Source organism: Canis lupus, chromosome 33 (genome assembly GCF_003254725.2).
Source record: "Canis lupus dingo isolate Sandy chromosome 33, ASM325472v2, whole genome shotgun sequence".
NCBI lineage: Eukaryota > Metazoa > Chordata > Mammalia > Carnivora > Canidae > Canis > Canis lupus.
Window position 1 is genome coordinate 14678470 of NC_064275.1, and position 15280 is coordinate 14693749.

General features: G+C 43.6%; 1 protein-coding gene across 1 annotated transcript; it reads right to left on the reverse strand.

The window, feature by feature from the left end:
* Positions 1–3167: 3167 nt before the first annotated feature.
* On the reverse strand, positions 3168–9994 carry DPPA4 (developmental pluripotency associated 4). The gene is made up of 6 exons (XM_049105243.1): positions 9919–9994; positions 9114–9274; positions 8977–9027; positions 8300–8591; positions 6219–6414; positions 3168–3215 (listed from the first exon to the last, which is right to left on the reverse strand). Exons 1-6 carry the CDS (start codon positions 9992–9994, stop codon positions 3185–3187), a joined length of 807 nt encoding a protein of 268 aa, XP_048961200.1. The 3' UTR covers positions 3168–3184.
* Between the last annotated feature and the right edge of the window lie 5286 nt (positions 9995–15280).

Consider the following 15280-nt stretch of genomic DNA (forward strand, 5'->3'; position numbering starts at 1 on the left):
ATTTATGTATTCATGAGAGAAGCAGAGACATAGAGGGAGAAGCATGCTCCCTGCGGTGAGCCCGACGTGGGACTCAATCCCAGGACCTTGGGATCATGACCTGAGCTGAAGGCAGATGTTCAACCACTGAGCCACCCAGGAACCCCAGGAGTTCGGTTCTGGCTCTGAAACAGGATCCATAGGTGGGTTTTGAGCAGAGGAGTGTCCTGATTTGACTTGTATTTCAAAAGAATCTTTTCATATATGCAATAGAGTATTTTGAAAGGTTATTTAAAAATCCCAGTCATAAAAGTTGGTACAACACCATGCGTCATCCCTTATTAACCAATTATTAAATCCAAATTCCGTAGTTCTCACAACCAAGACCTTAACAGTGCTGTAGTATCATCTAATCTCTGCTCTATAATCAAATTTCCTGTTACTCCACCTAACACATTTTTACGTGGCAGATCTCTAACATATTCAAACCAGGTAAGCTTTTAAAAAGGATATGCAGCAGGACGCCTGGGTGGCTCAGTGGTTGAGCGTCTGCCTCTGGCTCAGGCTGTGACCCCAGGTCTGGGGATCGAGTCCCGCATCGGGCTCCCTGCGAGGAGCCTACTTCTCCCTCTGCCTGTGTCTCTGCTTCTCTGTGTCGCTCATGAATAAATAAAATAAAATCTTTAAAAAAAAGGATATGTATCTCACATATGGTAAAATATACACATATCAAGCACATAGCTCTGTGGATTTTCACATACGGATGAGCCTAAGTAACCGCCACCCACAAGCTAAGCTCGCTTCATGCTGACATAATTGGGATCATCAGGACTGCCTGCTTCTTCAAGTAGATTCATATTAAATCTTTCTGGCAAGGATACCCTCAGTGAGGTATCCCATCAGAAAGCACATTTCTGTTTGTGTCGTTCCTGGTGAGAAGTCTGAACACTCAGTCAAGGTGGACATAACCAACTTTTTTCTCTAAGGCCCATCTTGCGAAACTGTAGCTTTCCTCGAGGCACTTTCAGATGAGTGAATTCCAATTCAGTGAGTTAGTATTTTAAACATTTCACCATAATTCTCCTCCCACATCTGCTCCTTGGGGCTGGGATCCTTGGAGACATAGCCATTTCTAATTTTGCTCCCTGGCAGAGAGTTCATGGGCTTTCTTCACGCAGATCCATTTGCCCTTAGCCAGCAACGCCTTGGCAGAAACCGACTCCGAAGCTTCAACACCAACTCTTGAGAGCCTTACATGTCCCTTTGGGGCCAGGAGAAATTTGGAGGGCTGGCTCCAGAGGCCTCCTATCAGCATTCCTAGTGCACCGCATATCTTGCTCACAGCACCCGTGCGCTTCTGGGCAGACAGATCCGCAGGACTGTTACTTTGGTTTGCAGGTGGGAAATAGGACATTTCTCCCCCTGGTTTCTTCCAAACACCAAAATCATCCTGCAGGTTCCTGTTGCCACTAAATTCATCTGAGGCATGGAATATTGAGTTCCAAGTGCTTTTTTTCCCCCTTGGTAATATTTTGGGACCCTGGGAGGGAGATACTGAAGGAGGGATAGACTAGGGTAGTTAAAACTATAGTAAATTCTGGGGGAGGCTTGTGGGCAGTAGAGAGTGCTGGGGAATAAATGCAACTTTAGAGATTTCACCTTGCCCACCTTGTGGGCAGTAGAGAGTGCTGGGGAATAAATGCAACTTTAGAGATTTCACCTTGCTAGGGGCAGGAAAAAGGGGTAGATAGTCATCTTCGTAGTGGAACACAACTGATTTTATAAAGTTTACTTTTGTGTGTTAGGACTAGGAAGCTATCTGAAAGCAGATTGGGAAGGCCAAGGAATAGAAAAGTGAACAATCCACTAAAAATAGGGAAAAAGCTTAAAAAGGAAGCAAAATTAAAATTAATAATATGTGTACAATAAGATATAAGGAATCAAATGCATATACTATTTTTTACACTGAAAAACTCTGACCATTAATGAGTAATCGGTGTGGAGACACTGCAAGATCATATAAATATCTTGCTTGTCAACAAACATTTAACATTTTTTAACATTTATTGAGGATTCTTGCCCAAATCTGTCCATATCCTAATGGTTACAAACTTTCTAACTCTACTACTCCTTCCAGTACATTAGAGGGGGAAAAAGTTTTCATAATCTCCAAATCCACAACAATAAAACAATGTTGGAATCTGCCATAAGAACACAAGTGAAAAAAAATATTTTCTAAGAACCGCAGGACTATAAATTTAGGAAGGACACAAAAAATTCTAAATGAATCGAACTCATCAAATTATATACATTAAATGTATAGCTTTTTTAAAATGTTACTCATACTTCATTGAGTGGTTTTAAAAAAGAATCATGCCAAAGAAAATCATGATTTTTAGCTTAATCCTGAGTTAATATTAAGAATTTGCCCACAATGCATATGGCCTCCTATATACAATAGATGATTTTATATACAATTTAAAATCCAATACATTATGAATTTATGATTCAGAAGTACCCTTAAATATTTTTAAGCAGGAAAAACACACAAGATAGTTACAAGTAGAAATAATACCCGCAAAGTGTTCCATATTATTATCCCAGAGACATACCATAGAGGTCTCAGGTTATTAAGAAAACATCAAAAAATGTTTTCTATATTAAGAGTATGTTTCTGGGAGTGGGAAAGAATAACGGCTTTCCCTTTGGTTTAAAATACTCAACAGCCTGAAGTCACGAACCTAAGAGGGTGTAGCCGTCTCTGGAGGAGTTGGAATTGCAGAGAAATCCAGCGTGGAAGCACACCTGTACTTTCCACTCCACCTCCCATTCCCAAACCCTCTGCCAGGCGGGGCTCAGGTTCCCACTTTAAAAGAAGTTAAGGTCACTTCTATTTCAGAAGGGCAAACGTTTGGTAGTATGAATGACTTTTTCTTCTTATTAAGTAGAATGAATGGTAATTTCTGAAATTCTCTTCCAATTTAAAATCTAAGAGCTCCTGCATCTCAACCCATGAAGCCACAGGCCCCATGGAGGTTGGAGGGTAACATCTGCAATGCACTAGCCTGTGCCCCTGTAAGCAGGAAGCATGGAGGGTGTGAGCAGCCAACAGTCCGGCCATCAGTGTCACCACGGAGTTGATTGTAGTTCTCTTTGTACCATTGATTATAATCACAGCTGTGTCCCTTTTCCTGCTATCGAAAGCTCATTGGAGGCTTTTCATTAACACCTTATTCCTATAAAGCAAACAAAATGTTTGTTTTTAGAAAGAGGAGATCCAAGAAGAAACATTAATTGTACCCTTGAAAACAGCCAGGAAATGCCCTGGTGGACTTGTCCTTAAACTGTAGGATAGTAAGTGGAAGGACGCCAGGGTGGCTCAGTGGTTGAGCCTCTGCGTTCAGCCCAGTGCGTGATCCTGGAGACCCGGGATCGAGTCCCACATCGGGTTCCCTGCATGGAGCCTGCTTCTCCTTCTGCCTATGTCTCTGCCTCTCTGTCTCTTATGAATAAATAACATCTTACAAAAAAAAAAAAAAAGAAAGTATAGTAAGTGGAAAGCATGCAACCAGGCCATTGGGACTGGGACTATTAGCCAAGTTATGTCTCCGTAATATGTATCTGTCCTTGGCAACCCATGGGCAGCAGAGGCCCCAGAGTGGACCTTTTACCATTTGCCCAATGGCCTCGGTAGGTCATTAAAGGACTCTCCAGAGTGACCTCAATTCTATTCAACGTTCTTGGCAACGACAATTGGCGGGAAGTAGGACAGCCAGAAGGGGGAAAAAAGAAGTGCACACTCTCCTTGTCTTCTGTGGGAGACAGTTAACTGTGCCAGGGTCCAGGGGCTGCCACTCCTGGCTGGTGGAGGGGGGTCTAGCCTGAGGGTCCCACCCACTTCAGGCTTCTATGCTCAGCCAGCTGTCCAAGACCCCTGGTGTTCAGTAACCTTGACACTAAGGATGATAGGCCCCCTGCAGGCCGACGGAGGGCTGCGGAGAGGGATGTGGGAGGCAAGTCTGGGCTGCACCAAACCCCTCCATTCAGAGCGATAGTCCTCTTCCCGGTCCTGCCTCTCTGAAGGCCCCTCTCCCAAAGTAGGCCCAGAAGCACACCTGGGCTCTCTGTCTGCAATGCAGCATAAAAGGAAATGCCCTTTGAGCATCCTATTGCCACATCTCTCCATTTGTGCTTTTGGAAAACACCTCCAGTCACCCTTTCCACTTGTCCGCTCCCCGTATTCAAGCATCACCAAATCACCTGTGTCCTTTACTGCTCTGGGTCTCATCTTATCCAAGCAAGTGTATCATTTGAACTTTCTTCAGCTTCATGTGATATTACTTAAAGCCAGATTCTGTCTTGGTACCGTTAGAAGATGCTAGGCTCTTAAAACACATTACAAACAGCTTTCCCACAACATTGTCCTGACAGCTCTCACACCCTTCCCTCTTTGGCAATGTAAGCCTCGCCGCATGCACTAGCTTCAAACCCTGCAGTGGCCCATCTCCCAGCAAATCACCAGATTCTGTGCCTGTCACTCTAATCCTCAAAAATTGTAAAATTTTCCATATCTATCCTATTCTATCCCTCTGCTCTCTCTCTGTCTCTCATGAATATATATAAATCCCTAAATACAATAGCCTTTATGAATAAAAATTTCTTTACAGGTGTGTAAACTTTTCAGTGACTTACCGCTGAGCCACCCAGGCGTCCCTTCTTGAAGACTTCTTAGTTTTAATACCATAGGTGACTTTTGTACACCACCCTGTCCACTTGGCTCCTCATATTACAGATGTGGGAACCATGGCTCAGGAGGGTGAAGTGGTGTGTGTAAAGCTGTGGAAATGGTCGCTGGTACAAACAGGATTCCAGAAGAGGACTGTTCCCTTCCCTGAGCCAATGCCATGCCTGTGGCTTCAACACAGAACTGTGCTCACTCTGCTCCACCTCGCTCCCGGAGTTTGTCAATTGTAATGGCTTGTATTTATTTATTTAAAAGATTTTATTTATTCATGAGAGACACAGAGAGAGGCAGAGACACAGGCAGAGGGAGAAGCAGGCTCCATGTAGGAAGCCTGATGTGGGACTCAATCCCGGGTCCCTGCGATCAGGACCTGAGCAGAAGGCAGATGCTCAACCACGAAGCCACCCAGGCGCCCCAGTAATGGCTTGTTTTAATAAAAATACTTCCCATTCTTATTTAGAGACAGAAATCTTTATGAATTAGCTAGTCTAGTTTATACAGAGAACAAATTTACCTATTCCGCATCAGCCAGTCATTTAATATGTTTATTTCAATTGGCTTAGAATTTAAATTATAGAGAAAACCCTTTTTCTTCTCTTCATAATTGTGAGTTTATAGTTGGTTGTTTGGTGATTACAAAGGTATGTCATTGATCACATCACATAACTAAAGACATCTTTTGAAAGAACACCATGGGCAACTGGTTAAATTCTGAACCTTCAAAGCTTACTATAATTAGACCCCAAACTAATGATATTACTTAAAAATCTATAAAGCTCAATTTGAGCCCAAACTGGTTTTTGCATACATTGTATATTTCTCTCTTTATGAGGACGCTGAAAGGAATCCCATTTGCTGGAATGATTAGTACCCACATTTTTTGGAATGTTTGCATGTTAGACACAGGGCTAAGAACTTTACATTTATTCACTCATCTAATCTTCACAATACTTCAGATAGGCATTATGCCCATTTTGTTAGGAGGAAGCTGGCCCTTTTTTTTTTTTTTTAAACCATAATCTGCCACACTACAATACTTACAATTTCTACTTTGTCCTAAGTTCTCTCAGCCTTGGCGTTGGTCCCTATTGAAAAATGAGCTTTCTCCTTCTTTCCATCTAGGCAATTCTTCCTTGAAGTTAAGAAACCTCTTCTTTGATACTAGTCATCGGATGGCATTACAGCTCTTTACATACCAGTCATCCCCATTAGACTGTAGTCTACTTAAAGGGTTTTGTTGCTGTTGTTTTGCTAGTCATTATTTCTGTGAAGTGCATATACCTGTAATATAGTAATTAATCAAGACTTGTTTCTCCATAATTATGGGAGGGTCTCTAGGTAGAAGCAGTTAGCCCTGACCTCTAAATGTTCTTTTTCCTAAGAATAGACTTAACTCAAAATACAGGGCTATTTAAGATTGACATGTATCTCCAATCTCCCCCAGCTAGAAACCAGGTGTCCAGTTTTAGTTTGTAGAAATGCACCAGGTAGTTACCTGCGAACACATTTGGGGCACAGCATGTTGTCCTCCAGCTGTGGGGGTGGAAAGTTACAAGCGGGGAGCAAGAAGAGGGCGCATACTCTCCCCCGCTTTTCAGGCACCCAGGCTTGTCCTGCATGAAATTGCAGGTGAACCCAACCTTCTGTGTCTGCAGGCATACTTCTCCCATGGACCACACACCACTTGGCACCTAAAGAAGAAAAGAGAGGCAAGTATGAACACAGCCTGGCCAAATTCTAATGTTCTTTTGGTCGAGAATATATTATGGTCTTTGTTTCCACTACTTTTCTTGCCAGTTCCAAGATAGGAACCCTGGAATCCTAGCTCAACCTTCTCTGTCTTGCTCTTTTTTAGAAAACCATACAAAACAGTTCCTGTTAAAATGTCTAAAAAGAAGAAAGCATAGTTGGAGGTGGTATAGCTCCAAGGGGGTAAATGATAGTGCAAAGGAGGCAAAGCTTTACCTCTACCCATCCTAGGTCTGCAACACAGTATTCCTAACAAAAAGATCAAGAGAAAACCAATTTGTTAATGGCACAAACATTGGCACAGGTCACTTGGAAGAAACCACCAGTGAAAGTGAACATGGCAGCTTAGAATCCTGGCTTTTCCAAAAAACCAAGGGATTTGTAGAGAAATGACAGGAAAAAGGGAAGCAGTTTTAGACAAACAGTGGGATGCTCAATCTATGGGAAGGAACAAAGAAGTAAGGTTTCGGGGCAGCCTGGGTGGCTCAGCGGTTTAGCGTTGCTTTCAGCCCAGGGCGTGATCCTGGAGACCCGGGATCGAGTCCCATGTCGGGCTCCCTGCGTGGAGCCTGCTTCTCCCTCTGCCTGTGTCTGTGCTTCTCTCTCTGTGTTTGTCTCTTATGAATAAATAAATAAAATATTAAAAAAAAAAAAAAGAAGTAAGGTTTCTCTGGTGCCACCCCTCAGGTGATTGTCTCTGGCAAAAAGAGAATCTACAACCTGCCTTTAGGCAGTCGAGCACTTTTTCTGGGTTTGCTGCTCTTCAGCTGCCATTAGCTCAAAACAGTTTTTATTATAAATTTTAAAACAATTTAGAATAGGTATAATTTGGGGTGATACACTCTGGTTTCCTTCAATAGACTAAACCGGAGTGGTCTGGGAAGGCCTGCGTGAAATAGGTTCGGGGTCTCAACAGGCATTGCATTGTGCTAACCAGTTTATGGTCTCTTAATTTTATGTCCTATAATTCTTACAACATTATGAGGTAGGTGTGATTTTTAACCAATTTTACGATGAGGAAATCGGGAACTATATTAAACAACTTGTTAATGTCACTCGCTTAACAGATGCTAGAAGATCCGGGGCTTAAGCTCAGGCAGTTGATTTTTGAGCTTGCCCTTACTTTTAATTCCTTAAAGAAGGGAAATGAAAAATAAAGCCAAACAGATTGCCATTCCCTCCTGATGACATCAGTAATTTGTAGCAGTTGGGATCCCTGGGTGGCTCAGAGGTTGAGCACCTGCCTTTGGCCCAGGCAGGATGTGATCCTGGAGACCCGGGATCGAGTCCCACGTCGGGCTCCTTGCATGGAGCCTGCTTCTCCCTCTGCCTGTGTCTCTGGCTCTCTCTCTGTGTCTCTCATGAATAAATAAATAAAAATAATAAAAAAAAATTTGTAGCAGTGGTTTCCTTTCCTTTTCTTTTTTTAAAAGATCTTATTTATTTATTTGAGACAGAGAGAGAACACACAAGCAGGGAGGAGAGGCAGAGGAGAGGGAGAAGGTGACTCTGCAGAGCAGGAAGGGGGGCTCAGGGCTGGATCCCAGGACCCCGTGACCATGGCCTGAGCAGAAGACCGACGCTTCACCGACGGAGCCACCCAAGCGCGGCCCCCAGACTAGCATCATCAGCCCTGGCCGAAAAATTGTTAGAAATGAAAATTCCCAGGCCTTAGCTCAGAGCCGAATCAGAAACTCTGTAGGTAGGGCCCAGGAAGCCCCAACCCTTTCCATGATTTTGATGTACCCTAAAATTGATTGGAGGTTAATAATCAATAGCATTTTTTTCCTCAAGGGGACCAGAACCAGATGGCACCCCCGGCCTTACCGTGGGCCTCCTGTGGCGATGCCACTGTCTCCATCTTCCCAGCCCTGGCTGCAATTCTGGACCAGGAGGCAAACACGGAATCTGGGGCCGAAGTGGTCACAACAACAGTATTGACCCCCTCCAGGAGAGCATCAGACCCCTCAGCGGGGGCAGCCACTTCAGGAGGGTAGGTTCCATCAGAAGGTATCTTTGTTCCAGGACTTTCCAGAGACATTTCCCCCTTGTCCATCATCAACCTTCTTTGTGTCTGGGTGAGAATCTTGGCCTCCTCTGCGGTGACAGGAATGTTTGTCTACAAACAGGGTTTACAAGGTTAAGGTGCTGTCAGAAGTGCTGGCCTCATTTTTATGATTTTCACAATGTTGGTGAGAAGGGGGGTAAGGGGTGCTGTTCTTCCTCAGAAGGAGGAGTGGAAGGAGGGAAGGAGGGGCTAAGGCCAGCTCTCCACCGACTTTGTGATGCTAAAATAGGGCATTAGAAAGAGAACTAAGGGGGGATCCCTGGGTGGCTCAGTGGTTTAGCGCTGCCTTTGGCCCAGGGCCCAATCCTGGAGTCCAGGGATCCAGTCCCACTCTCTCTAGGTCTATCATAAATAAAGAAATAAAGAAATCTTAAAAAAAAAAAAAAAAAAAGAAAAAGAAAGAGAACTAAGCCTTCCACTGGGTCAAGTCACTTACCTTTTGATCTGGGTAAGCATATTCGCAGATTCGCTTATATACATCTAATTTCTAAGACAAGAGAAAAATGAGTTAACAATCAAGTAAGGATCCTACCCCTCCTCCCGGGAGCAAGGTCTCCAACCCTGGGCCATCACCTGGCCTTTGGTGCTCAGCTTGAGTTCTTGGCACCAGGCCCGCAGGATGTCTCGGTGAAGCAAGTTGGCTGGTGGCAGTTTCGAAGGTAATGGAGGAACTGGGATTTTCTTCCGAATTCTTACTCTTGTACTCTCTTGTGCCGTCTTTTCTGAACAGGAAGCTGGAGGAGAATGGATGAAATTAGTAATACCTCACTTTTGTGTGGCCTTTTAAAATGTCCAAGTACAACTTTCAGTTGTACAGTCCAATCCCCACCGTATAGTTAATGACTTGCCAACGACCCCATAACCTCCAAGGGACAGGGGCCCCCGGGGTGGCTCAGGTCATGATCCCGGGGTCCTGGGACTGAACCTTGCATTGGGCTCCCTGCTCAGCAGGGAGCCTGCTTCTCCTCCTGCTTGTGCTCTGTGACACATAAATAAATAAAATCTTAAAAAAAGAAAAAAAAAAAAACCCTAAAGGACAGAACCTCAAACCTGGGACTGACTTAATACTGAATCTCCAGTTTTTACTTCCTACTTGCTCATCTGTGAGCACCTAAACCCACAGACTCCAAGGAGGCTGTATTAGAGAACTTGCTCCCCAGCCAGGGGAATGAGAGCAATTTTAAACATGACATCATAAGACCTCAGGGGTGCCTTGTCCTCTCACCAAAGAACAAAACAAACCACTGGGCATTGCTACCCACAGCCACCCATTCTCGGAGTTGGGTCAGCCCCACCCCACTCAGGGCAGTGCTCCGGGCTCCCTGCACACAGCTCTCTCACACATTCCCACTGTTCAGCGGAGACTTCCAGAACACACCTCCGGAACAGGCAACTATCCCCACACTAACAGGGTTTATCGAGGGCACAGGCCTAGCCAGGTCTAACGTAGGCATTGCTACCTATTATTCCATATAAATTACAACCGAGTCTGCACCCCACCCCACCTGGCCCAGCGAGCGTAAGTACTAAACTCAATTCTTACAAAAATAAAGGGGGGCTTCAAGGATGGGATTTCAAATTTAGAGCAGTCTGTCCCTGAATCGCTGTACATTGAGATCCTTAACACTGAGTAGCGAGTGAAGGCAAAATCGGACCCAAATATATGGTCAGAGCTTGGAGACCCCAAGACACCAGTTTTCACAGAGGCGGCTGAAGGGAGGGGAGGCGTGTAAGCTGGGCCCCAAAGAAAGTGGAGGGTTTTCAGAACACAGGGCCATTTTTCTTTCCTAGGTTTCCTTTCTTTTCTTTTCTTTTCTTTTTTTTTAAAAAAGACTTTATTTATTTGAGAGAAAGAGTGAGAGAGCACAAGCAGGGGGAGCGGCAGAGGGAGAAGCAGGGAGCCTGAGGCAGGGCTGGGTCCCAGGACCCTGAGCCCAAGACAGACCCTTAACCAACTGAGCCACCCAGGGACCCCCTTTCCTACTTTTCCTATTCCTTCAGAAAATTTCCATGCTTTTCTTAAACCCAAGGCAATGAGAGTTGGGGGCTTGTCGACTTCTTACCTTTGCCTTCTTTCATAGATCTCTTCCGTTTGGTCCCACTTGCTGAGGTTCCTGGTAACTTTGGTTCACCGTACGCCTGCTGTTTCTCTTTGGCTTCTTCCGACACAGGTTGGGATTGGCCAGCCAGGTAGTCTTCCCCCGACTTCGTGGAGCCCTGCCGGCGACAGAGGAGCCAGTCACTCTTCCCACCACCGCACACACTACCTGCCTCAAGATAACTCGCATCCACGGCGCCAGCATGGTCCCTATCCACCACTGGCATGTGGATTCTCCTCTGGGAAATCACCTTAACCTCAGGTTTGCTTATAAGACAGGGAAGATGGGAGGCTGATTTGAAAATATGAGAAAAGAGAGAAAATAGGGGTACAAACAAACCACAGATGTAGAAGAAACTAGGCTCTTTGTGTGTGTGTCTGGGGGGTGGGGGGCAGCCCTTACATCAGTCACCATATCCATTATTCTCTCACCTGAAGATTTTCCTCCCCCATTCCTTTGTTCTGGACCTCTTCCCAAGAAAGCTTTCCCTGCTATTGCCAGAGGGATTCTATATACTTATTCAGTGGTTCATTGAAGATACACAAATGTCTTTAATTCAGCCTAGCAGCCCCATTGCCCAAGGGCTACTCACAGAATTCCTTTCCAGCCTAGTTACCATGGCCCGGAGGGATGTCACTCACCACCTCAGCCTTCTACTGACTTCCATAAATCTTCCTTCTCCTTCAGAACCTCATTTCCAGTAGCCCTACACCTGGCAGCCCTTCCTAACAGTCTCAGACCAAGTCAAGTCTAGGCATTGCCTCACTTCTCCCGCTAATCAGTGGCAGTTTTCCATTTGCTGGTGTGATTCGATCCATGCTTGCTACTCCATTTGACGGTAAGCTGCCTAAGGGCAGGATTTTTCTTTCCTCAGAGGCACTCAAACATTGTCTAATTGAGCCAGAAGCAGCGAGAGAATTAAAAAAAAAAAAAAAAAAAGCAGCAGCAGGGAGAGAACAGTGGGGGTACTGATAGAGAAACTAACCTCTTGCATAAGGTGTTGACAAATTTCTCATTCTCTTTCCTTTACTCCCCACAGCAGCCTGGCGACAATTTATTATTTTGTTTTTCAGATGCTGAGGCTCAGGGACTATGGGAACACAGGTAGGCATTTCAGAAGGACACAAAATCCCTAACTAAATCCTTTCCAGTGTCCCCAAGGTGGGGGGTACAGGACAAATTAACATTTGTATGGCATTTTACATCTCTATAGCAGCTTTCCACTCGTATTCAGGTTTTATGTTTGCAGAGCCTTACTTACAAACTCCTCACTTTGGGGCCAGACTAAAGCCTTAAAATTGAGAGGGCAAAAATGATGGTTCTAAGAGACTCTTGAAAGTGCTCAGATTCCCTTAGCACCGTGGCTCGATTCCACTACAAAGTGTCAAAGCATCTCTGCCTTTCTTTTTTCTTTTTTTTGGAAGTAGGCTCTACGCCTGGCCTGGAACCCATTGCAGGGCTTGAACTGACTAGGAGAGACCATGAGGTCAAAAGTCGGATGCTTTGCCAGCTGAGCCACTACGTGCCCCAAAGCCTCTCCTACCTTTAATTTCTGTGGTGCTGGTCAATATGTCTGGCTTTGGATAATTCCCTAGGCCCAGTGGCCCTGGGCAAAGATAGGTTCGGCACTTTCGGTTTAGGACCAGTGTTTGTTGAGGGCAAATCAAAGAATCTAATTCTCCTACAACCTCAGCTCCATTACCTCTTCCTAAAGTTTCCCCCTCCCCTCCCCTTTTCTCCGGTTACCACTCCTCTTCAGCCTTGATACGAAATTCTTATTGTGGGATGGGATAAACCATCTTTTCAAAACAGAAATAGGAAGCCCCATTTCTTCTTGTTCCTCCCTCCCCAGTTTAGCAGGATGCAATCCTTAGTTAGGACTTTACGGTTGTTGTTGTCGTTTTTTAACCAGAGAAAATTCTAAAGCACATTCTTTTCTCCTCTAAAGAAGGATCAAGTATACTTAGCAGGAGAGAGAAACACGAGACTCTCACAGACAGAAACAAACCCATTAAAATTGTATTTACCTTTTTGCCTTTTGCTTTCTCCATATCCAAAGAGAAGTCAAGGTTGACAAAAAGTCTTACTCCTGAAATGGCCCCGGGCCCAAAATTGCTCCTTTAAAAGTCTCCTCCCACTTCCTGTCACCCAAAGGCGCTCTTCTTTTTCTCCTTCCTCTCCCTCCTCCCCCGCCTCTCCCCCAATTTGTGAATGCTAATTTTGTGTACTCTCTTATCCGTGAGGTGACTCTTGTATGAATTAATTAGTAGTACCAATCCTACCACTTTTTTGTGAGCTTTTTAACATAATCGGTCTACGGTGTGGCTCTGGAGACATTAGGAAGTTGGAAACTCCTTCTGAGAAATTCCAAGGGAAAAACAAAAGTTCCTAGAGACTTCTGAACCGGATGTTTGAAGGAATTTAGTGAGGCAACTTGTGGAAACAATAGAATTCCAGGGCTGGACTGGTGGTTTGAAGGAAGCAAAACCTTTTTTTTTGTCCCACAGACATTTTATTTCTTAAGCAAGCTACTCAACCAATCACAACTCCAGCTTTCTGTTTGTACTCATAATAACTAGCATCTTCCCATCTGCCAACAACTAATGAGTAGTTTCTAAGTCAATTGAGCGTTTGTTTTGTACCAAAGTTTAGGTTTAAAAGTTAACAGCGATTATTTTATTGTCCTCCATTTTAGGGATGACACAAGTATGTATAACATTATATTGGTAACTTGCTGGAGGACACAGTGAGAACCAGAAATCACATCTAGGGGAGCCTTATTCTACTCCACAAGCCCCTAACCTACTAATTCCCAAACAAGGCCAAGATTCTCTCTTTAAAAATAGTCTGAAAATACCTCTGCTCAGATTGCTCCTCCCTGTAAAACTGTGGGAGATCAGAAACGTGAAGTGAAGAAATTTTCTCTGTTAGGAACTAGTGATTGTGGGATTCAAACCTTCCTCCATCGGGTTACAAAGTCTACTATGCACCTTGGTTTTGTTTTCCTATATCTCATTGAGTGCCCCAAAATGATGAAGAAGAGATGATCCTTACCCAGAATGGAGGTGTAGTATCCTATAGAGAAATACGTGGACGTAGGACATAAGTAAATGGGACCCAGGAGTGGAGAAAGAAGTATGAGGATTGAGCAAGCCCAAAACACCCAAGAAGAAAGCAAGTATTTAGAATCTAGATTATTTAAAAAAAAAAAAAAAGATCTAGATTATCTGGGAGATCTTATGGAAGTTTTGACTGATAAATATTTTACCCTGGCTCATAGGCAACAACCAGTAAATACTTACTAGGTAAGATTTATATAATATATAAAAGTATCTGATTGAATCATCTTTCTATTCCCAGTGTAATTGGAAGTAAAATTGCTAAATTCTAAATTAAGTACAAACCCATATATTGAGACGTCTCATGCTGGGCAATGTACAATCTATAATTTCTGTATTAATAGGTGGAGTATGTATTGATATTATGATTTAGGAATTCTTAGACCTACTATGATTTTGTGGAATATAATTTCTGAAAGAATTGCACCAACCATTAAAAAAAAAAAACCAACAACATCAGGTTAGCTAACGTCCTATATAGAAGGATTAACACAATTAAATTTTTTAAATATTTGAGCATAATTGGGAATAATGATACTGAGTTCTCCAATGAAGCAAAAAGCCTAATACTTTTGTTGGTCCTGGAATTGTGATGATTTAAAAGCAATCTTCAACACATACAATGTGTTTGTGCTTTGGTTTCTCAAATGTAAAATAGGAATATATGTAAGTTTGTTTTTTTAGAGAAGTAGATTTATGTGTAAAATTTCTTACGAATATTTACTAGTTAAAATGAAAACTGCAGCTTTTTAAAATGTTTTTATGTCAATGTGTTAAATTCTGCTCCTCAGTTGGGAAAATGTTCATAATTGAACCTCTCATTCATTTATTGAACAAAAAGTTTTGATACATGGACAGCTGCTGTGCGCTTAGTACAGGAGATACAGTGGTGGACAAAAGCCGAGGAGGACCTTGCCTTCAAGGGCTTCCAGCCTGGTAGGAAGATCAGACATTAAGTGACTCATTACCAATATAACTACTAATACAGTCTTTTATAGGATTTTTAAAATGCACTAAATTGATTTATCCATATTACCGAAACAGTGAAAACTACTCAATTATGACACCTCAAAGGCAAAAGCTCCCTACATTTGGTGGCCTGAGAATAGGGGTTTTGACCTCATCTAGGAAGTCAGGAAAGAGATTTGAAGGACCAGGAGAACCGAATTCACTGAATAGGAGGAGGGGAGGGATCAGCTTAACTCCTTTCAGGAACAAAATTAGGGCTGTGAGGCTGGAGCTCAGAGGGGGAGGAGGGAAATGTTAGCTCAGTCGGGATAGGTTGACCTTTTAATCTGTAGGCAAAGAGCAATGGAAAGCTATTGAGAAATTCAAAGTGGGGGTGAGGGCGGGCAGACTCTGACAACCATTTTGTTAAGGTCTTTCAACCTTATTGAGGAAGAAGAGCTGGAGAGGGATCCTCGTAGATGCCAGAAGGTGAGTTGGGAAGCCAAGCCACCATAGCAGCTCTAGGCTTGAGATATTGGCCCCTGGCCCAGTACTGGAGAGTTGTGGGTAAGAG

Bases quoted from the DNA above. Each gene is read 5' to 3' on its own strand.
- DPPA4 (XM_049105243.1), bottom strand. From the start codon at position 9,994: ATGCCTACGTTAGACCTGGCTAGGCCTGTGCCCTCGATAAACCCTGTT. The intron at 6,415-8,299 runs GTAAGGCCGGGG...TTTCTTCTTTAG, and splicing joins ATCGCCACAGGAGGCCCACG to GTGCCAAGTGGTGTGTGGTC. The intron at 3,216-6,218 runs GTAACTACCTGG...TTTGCTTTATAG, and splicing joins TGCCCCAAATGTGTTCGCAG to GAATAAGGTGTTAATGAAAA.